Genomic DNA, 8,229 nt, shown 5'->3' with positions numbered 1-8,229 from the left:
TCCAATATAGGTAGTTAGGTATAATATTATAGAGTGATTTAAGTATTTATCATAACAAACTTCTATGCAGGTAAAAGTTTCGAAAACTCAGGCACTCATAAGCAAAACGAATAATTTTACCATACGCAACTAAAAATCTGCCCCACTAAAAAAAACGATTTTGTTTTTTCACGAACACAATAATAATGTGACTAACAGCTAACAGTGATATACTTAACGTGTGGATAACAGTTTATCACCTCGCGGGTCAGACAAATATCTCGTTGTTTTTGCAATTGATAACCAGCACGATCCAACCGTCACTATGGAGCGGAAATAATTTTCTTGCCTAATAATTAATTTGGCACGCTTTTTACGTTACTTAGTTACAGCTTACAGAGCGTAAAGACTGCAAGACTTTATTTTATTAAAGGAAATATAGTAAACCAAATATTATGAAACGGTTAGTTAGTTCACTCAAATTTTTATGTTAATAGTTTTTTTCCCTACAGAATTACTTAAGTAAGTACATTCAAAAGCAAACTAGCATAAAATATAATAACCAACTGCTCTTACTTTACCTTATCATGTTTCTAAAACAAACGATGTTATAAGTTATTACATAATTTAAAAATAATATGTAAAAACACACGTAGACAAAAATCCATTACAGAGGTCCAAAATGTTCAAATAATTCAAGCACCTATAAACGATCATTCTAACAGCTAAGTATCATACATCAAGTATTTCTTCAGAAAATACCGGAGAAAGACAGTGATATATCATATTATTATAACAACACTTCGAACGCAAGGGATGAAAATTATTACATCATTCACATATGAGCGGCCGGTTTTTATAAACCATGCAATGTTTTTACATTTAGCAGACGCTCGCCCGCGTTCGCCTTAACCTGTAGTCTTGTTATTATATCACAAGTGACGAATTACATTATAATATTACTCTCGTGAAATAATCACAATTATAGCTGTAAGTTGATTCTTTGTTCTATTTAAATATTATTTTAGGTACACATTTAATTATCATGCACGATCTAACATCGCGGTAATAATACTGTTAGATGGATAGGTATATTACAGTTAATCGCATTATGCGGTACCTATGTATTAAACATATTATTACAAATTTAAGATAGTCGTGATGGAATTCTATTAAAAAAATAGAAAACCAGTTAGTTAGTTGTTAAGAAAATAAATAAAGCAGTCGTTATTTGAAATTATGTAGAGTTGATTAAATCTTCGTGTTTATCAAAGAATGTAGTAACTCCTAAGAAACTAGGTACATATATGGAAGAACGTGAGAAATAAAATTATTTAAATTTTTGTAAAACAAATCATGAAATGCCTAAGTAGTATCACATATTATTGAGAAAAATAATAACTATAGGTTTGTTTTCTAACAGATAACTGTAATTTATACCGATAACTGATAACACCCATAGTGTTTATTTATTATATAGTTTGGATACTTTAATTATAAACACATGCTTCAAATTGGCAAAATACCAGTTAATATGATATAAAATTATTATAGTTTCATTAGGACCTAACTATTCAGTAATCTATTAGTCTCTACTCCTACTCTCTACCATCCTAAAAAAACGTTATCTATACTAATATTATAAAGCTGAAGAGTTTGTTTGTTTGTTTGTTTGAACGCACTAATCTCGGGAACTAGTCCGATTTGAAAAATTCTTTCGGTGTTAGATAGCCCATTTATCGAGGAAGGTTATAGGCTATATTTCATCACGCTACGGGTAACAGGAGGAGAGCCACGGGGGTGAAACCGCGCGGAGCAGCTAGTGTTTTATAAAAAGTTTATTTTTTACATATCGCAGCATTATGTACCTTACCTATCTGCTGAATGACTATGGGAATTATATAAATTAACGCATGACTGTTTTAACGAAAACAAAACAATTTGTAGAGCAGTCTTGGTACTCGACTTCGCTCTTTTTAATTGCCGTTTGTTGTTATCGCGATATTGTGCTCTTGAATCATGATAATGCAAATATGTAGGTAGGTACGTCAGGAAAACACACGACAAATATTTCAATCTCCTATGATATTGATTGATGTTTTGAAGTACAATGTTTTTTAAAATTCTTTAAACTGCCAATTCAGGCAATGTTATACTAGTTACTATACTACTTACTATTTTCTAGGTGTTCAACAAATAAAAATTAATGCCGTTCTTAATGGAACTTTCAGAAGATGTGTAGGTACTTAGGTACTATAAATTACATCATTTGATAGCTAAAATTTTAATGGTTTACTAAGAGGCGAAATTACCTATATCTATACATATGACCTTAGGTACCTATGTGCCATACTATGGCAGTGGTTAGTGGGTAGTATACAAGTCTATAAAACATTATACATATACTATATGCCCGTTTGTTTATGATTTAGACTGCAGAGTCATTAGAAAGTTGTTAACGATACACGTCATTCAATTTTAAACACTGATATCATACACATGTAAACTTTTATTAAGTCTAGACGATAAAAATAAAACTGTTGTTTTAGCATTAAAATGATAAATAACTACTTAGATGAGATGGGAACCAAAACTGCATGTCACTATCATCATAGGTAATGACTATACCTAAATAATTAATTGATATTAAGGAAGTTATTATCTTTGCTCGTAGATTCATTACATTGGTGTCAGACCCAGCATCCGGTTAAATCTGGATTTATTATCTAATAATATTGTCGTTACTCGTTACAATAACATGAAAACATTACGTCATAAGAAATGTTATTGATCCACGTGTAGTGAGACTAGTGAGAGCTTTCGGGGAAAATTAATTAATGTGCCATGTATCTCTCACAAAATATTAATTTAATGACAGTAATGGCAGATAATACTATGAACACTTTCAGAGAAATATGCAACAGTTAAACTCCGAATTGTATTTTTGATTAAATATTGGTTTAGCGTGATGATAATATAATATACCTAGCCTATATGATGACCCGACCTGTTAGTAATATTAATATTCATGCAAGGAAGTAAATCCATGGAGTACTAATTGAGTTTAGCCCGGATAAACATACAGACAAACTGAAAAAAAATGTAGAAAAATATGTTTTTGGCTTCGATATGGATTGAAGATCGCGACCCAAATAGGTTGCGAATTGCGATTCCTTTAAAAAATATTCAATTTACAGTTTTGAGTTTTCCAACGATTTTATTATACGTATAGATGATGAATAAATATTACTTCTCATATCACTTTGTACTTTAACACAATACATGAAGAAACCTAAAATAGAAATTGTGATAAAGTAACAGTTTTGTCGGTCTTATCGCTCTCGCATAGTGATTATTTATGGCTCCATACAAAAATCTCGATTATTCAGATGGCTTCTTTTTAAACCTTCTTCAGTGCATTTTACTAACATTTACTTTGCAAAATAGATTAAAAATCCATTTATCATATTTAAATTATCATAAAATTTTAATAGGAGTTAATAGGTAACTACCTAACTACCTAGCAAAGAAACCGCGTTGAGTTGGTACTTGAGTGAGATCAACATTTCTAATCTGAATACCTATGTAGAACATATTATAATCTAGTCATAGATGTAATCAATAAGGAAAAATAAAGAAAAAATATATCTTATCTCTAAAATATATATAATAAATAATAATCTGAATCTGATGTGTTGAAATTTTTTCTCGATTTCCAGCCAACATGGCAGCGGACAAAGTATTCCACTCCAGGTCCCAAGGCATCCCTTCAGAGGGTGTCAAGGATCAGTACGCGGATGGCATAGCCGCGAGGATATGGAAGAAGTACATTGGAGACAGCAACCAGAGAACCCAAAATTATAAGGACTTTCTCACTGGTATATTGAGGAAACACGGCTGCGTTAATGTGCTGGATGCTGCTTGTGGTACAGGGTAAGTTATTTTAAAGAGTATTATGTAAATAAAAAATTAATGAAAAATCTTATCATAACATAACGTCTAGTAGTAATGTCTTACAGCTACTATTTAGTAGTCTTACAAAATGTACAGTGTACACGCATGAAAAAGATTCACAGCTATTACTTCCAATTATTTAAGTTCGGAAATCAAAGAGAGCTGTTTATCAGCCTTTGCCTTTCAATTTTTTATTAACACCGTTACTTTTTGCTGCTGGCAACATGAAAGCTTTAGGGGTGAAAGCATGTAAAGAATAAAGAGTAATTTGGGTACGACTTTGGCGCGCTTTTAGTAACTAAATGATTACAAAAATTACCAAATCTGGTTAATGATATTATAAAATGTCAACAATAAGTAGTCTGTTAAATATTTATTGAAAATAAATGAATCGGAAACAAATCTGTTATCTCAATAAGGTCGTATTTCTTAAAGATAATAATATGTATTATCTTGTCGTTAAATGCACTTATCTTGCAAAATATTTTTGTGTATGCAGTTGATGTATGACGCAGTGGTTGATGATACTATTTATGCTGACATATAGGTTGTAGGTTCGATCAGTAGATAAGAACCTTAGTTACGAACGCATAATCGCTTTGCAAATGAAAACAATACCCAATAACATAATATTATCATGTAAATTGTTAATTTTGATTATATCCAAGCAAAAGAACCTTGTTAAGTTAGTTTCTAATTTCTATAATAAAAACAAATAAGTGCGTAGAATTTTTCAATACTACTTAGTTACAGATTTTCATTATTTTTTTTTTATTACCTATAAATGACAGTGACTTGGGACGCCAAAAAAGTTGAAAATATTCCATAGAATTCAAATGGTAGTTTATCAATATTAATTGATAAATTACCGTAAGTATTATAACTATATCATGTTGTTATTGCTATTAATTCTGCTTTAATAAAACAATCCAAATTGTAGAGATAACATGATTTGTTTAATTTTAAAATAATCGAATTTTTTATCATATTTTCTCAATCCGCAATAGGTAATCACTACATAATATTAAAATATAACTATTGTTTTTCACAAATATGTAACTATGTGATAAGTACGGCGTCATTATTAATGTTTTTGTCATCACGTTTGTAATTGTTAGATATACCTACAGTTAAAACATACACTATTAATAATTATTATTCATATAAGCTAGTACAAACAGTTTCATATAGGTACTTACCTATATTTACATCTATCGATCCACTTTTATTACTACAAGGTAGTTACTACTCTACTACAAATAGGTATTCCTATACAGGGTGTCCCACTGTTGGTATAGCTCAAAGGAGGTGATAGTTTTGCATACGCTGAGAAGTTGAGAACGTAATAAATACTTATAAAATTCCAGACGCATTCTTTTTCAAATAGACGAATTCTTAAAATTCTATGTGTAGGTACAGTGTTCACCCATAACGCCCAACTTTGCCAACAGCACGTGACCTATCGTTTAAGATTATGTTCTCATAGACAGAATGCTCATATTAGAGAAGCGGTATATTCCGGCTGCGCGAAGTTAGAGGAGAAAACATGGATTTTCAGGAAAAATTTGGCAAAAAAAAATTGACGTAATTTTGTTGTTTAAGTATTTTTTACGTGATCAGTGTATGTAAAATACAAGGTCCTTCGCGCTTAGTATACCTACCAATAGTGCCTAGTGGGACACCCTGTATAGTACTTATTATATAATCTGTCCTCCTAGGTACTTTTACAGCAATTATAAGTTATTAATAAAGACTATAAAATTTTCTTTCCAGTATAGATTCAATGATGCTAGTAGACGAGGGCTTCAAAGTTGTATCGGTGGACGCGTCGGACAAGATGCTGAAACATGCGCTCAAAGCGCGATGGGAGAAGAGAAAGGATCCGCGGTATGATGAGTGGGGTAAGTTTTTTTTTTTTATTTAACCACATTTTTTTGTTGGCACGGTTTGGCAAAAGACCGGTTCGACTACCGCCTCAAATTGGAGATTTTTTTGTATTCTTTAAGAATTGATCCATTAATTATTATTTATTATTAGGTATTATATGGGAACTATATTTTCTATCACCAAAATTTATATTTGTCATCAAGTTGTATCACCTAATAAATAGATCTATCACCACGAAATATTTTCGTTCTCAGATAAACAAAAATTGTTCCCAGGTATGAATTATCAAATTAATGTTAATATATGTGTAAAATAAGAGATCGATAACCAATAAAATTATATTGCATTACATGAATATAAACTTCGTTCTTATAATAACAGTTTTGTTGCTTAAATAATTGCTCTGTGCTCAGAATGGTAGATCTGTCAACAAATAAATCGATTATCGATCCCGGACTGCGACTCCTTTTGTTGTACTTAATATTGCAACTTATTTTTTTAACCGTCAATTGATTCTATTCTTTTTACTTTTATTTTCTAATTACCTTTTTTTAATATTTTCAGTAATCGAAGAAGCTTCCTGGGAAACCCTGCCTCAAGACGTCGACTCATTCCTGCCAGGCGCTAAATTCGACGCAGTTATTTGCCTAGGAAACTCTTTCGCCCATCTTCTAGACGACTACGAGGACCAAAGAACACAGAAGATGTGCTTAGAGAATTTCGCGAAAGTTCTGAAACCCGGCGGTCTTTTGTTTATAGACCACAGAAATTATGACGCCATGATCGACAGTGGCGCTACTCCAGGCCATTCTATTTATTATAATGTGAGGATATTTTATGGAATAATATTTAATTAAAGAATTTGTAAAAAGTATATTATTTTAATAGAGAATAAGGTGAAGATATAAATGACAAAAATAAACGCCTGCCAAGCACACGAGCAAATTATTAGAAAATTGGTTCATTCTAAAAGGCTTTATGATTTGGATATATGTAATGCAATACCTATGCAAGGAATCTAAATTTCAATTATTTCTTTTCTTGCTGCCAATATTTTTCTCTGTTATTTTTACTAATTATTTGCCCTTTTTACTTCAGAGCAAATATCCAGTTGACATCAAAACATCTGTGTTGGTGGTGCGCGGGAAACCTGAACTCGTCGCTTTGGACTATTGCATCTGCCCCACAGAGAACGGAGATGTGTCACAAAGGAGGTATTGCATTATTGTGTCAATTTTTTTTTATATTATGAAAGATATAATTCTTTTAGAAGCTTTTATAACTACACATTACCTGAAAATGAGTACCTAAGTAGGTACAAAGTTAAGTAGTAAGTACCTACTTACAATCGAATTGGGTTTTAACATAATAATTATATTCTGATAATATTCGTCAATTTCAGACTTATTTTCCAAAATTCCGTATACAAACATAAAAATATACCGGCCGAATTGATAACCTCCTCCTTTTTTTAATGTCGGTTAAAAAAATGATTATCCAGAATATTTATAAATAACGTAACTCGTAGGTTAATTACACATTAGGTAATTGCTCGAGATTAATGAGCTCACGTGCTAATTGAACTTTCTAATATAATGCGTCACAGCCTCTAAAATAATGTTTCATAAAAATAAAACATTATTACAATATAATATTGTCTCCTAAAAAATTAAGTTATTTATTTTGTATGTTTATTCCGTTTCTATGCAAAACAAATGAAACCTCTTTTAATGTATAATATATTTGATGAAGGAAACTAGATAGTCTAATTAAAGTATCATTTTCAATGACTAGTTACCATATTATATGCTTGTCTTCTTTGAAAACTACGCAGAGTTAGAGCCAGCGCGCACGAGTAACTTTGTCTCCGCAACTATTTTGTCTCTCCCACCCATGGGCTAGTATGAAAGTGCGCGCACGTAGCAACGCAACTCCCCATACAAATTGATGGGAGAGACAAAATAGTTGCGGGGACAAAGTTGCTCCTGCGCGCTGGCTCTTACTTATTATTAATTCTCCTCATTCCATTCCAGTGAATTCCGTCTCTGCTACTACCCGCACAAGCTGAACAGATTCACGCAGATGCTAGACGAAGCGTTCAAAAACCGTGCGAAACATGACATTTACGCAGACTTCAAAGAGCTGTCACAAGTGCCCGAGCCCGCGTATTATATCCACGTTATGAAGAAACTTTAGCTTGTAAATAGGTTAAATTTGTTAATAAAATTGTTGTTTTAATTTGGATATTTTATTTTGAATGCCTAATTTTCGTTTAAATTTGGGATGAATAAAAGTATCTAAAATCATTTAAATAATATACAGTGCATACAGTGCAATCGTTGCAGTGCAAACTGAAACTCTCAATTTGTCAAAGATGTGTTCATTTAAAAAATCTTTTTTCTAAGTTTT

General features: G+C 31.6%; 1 protein-coding gene across 1 annotated transcript; it reads left to right on the top strand.

Annotated features, from left to right (window-relative positions):
- The first annotated feature begins 869 nt into the window (after window positions 1-869).
- On the top strand, window positions 870-8,058 carry LOC123691736 (glycine N-methyltransferase). The gene is made up of 6 exons (XM_045636273.1): window positions 870-969; window positions 3,699-3,912; window positions 5,707-5,834; window positions 6,385-6,644; window positions 6,919-7,034; window positions 7,854-8,058. The coding sequence occupies exons 2-6, from the start codon at window positions 3,704-3,706 to the stop codon at window positions 8,014-8,016; spliced, it is 876 nt and encodes a 291-aa protein (XP_045492229.1). The 5' UTR covers window positions 870-969; window positions 3,699-3,703; the 3' UTR covers window positions 8,017-8,058.
- The last annotated feature ends 171 nt before the right edge of the window (window positions 8,059-8,229 follow it).

The sequence above is a fragment of the Colias croceus genome, chromosome 5 (genome assembly GCF_905220415.1).
Source record: "Colias croceus chromosome 5, ilColCroc2.1".
Lineage (NCBI taxonomy): Eukaryota > Metazoa > Arthropoda > Insecta > Lepidoptera > Pieridae > Colias > Colias croceus.
The sequence above is the reverse complement of the archived record's forward strand: the minus strand, read 5'-3'. Positions and strand labels throughout refer to the sequence as shown.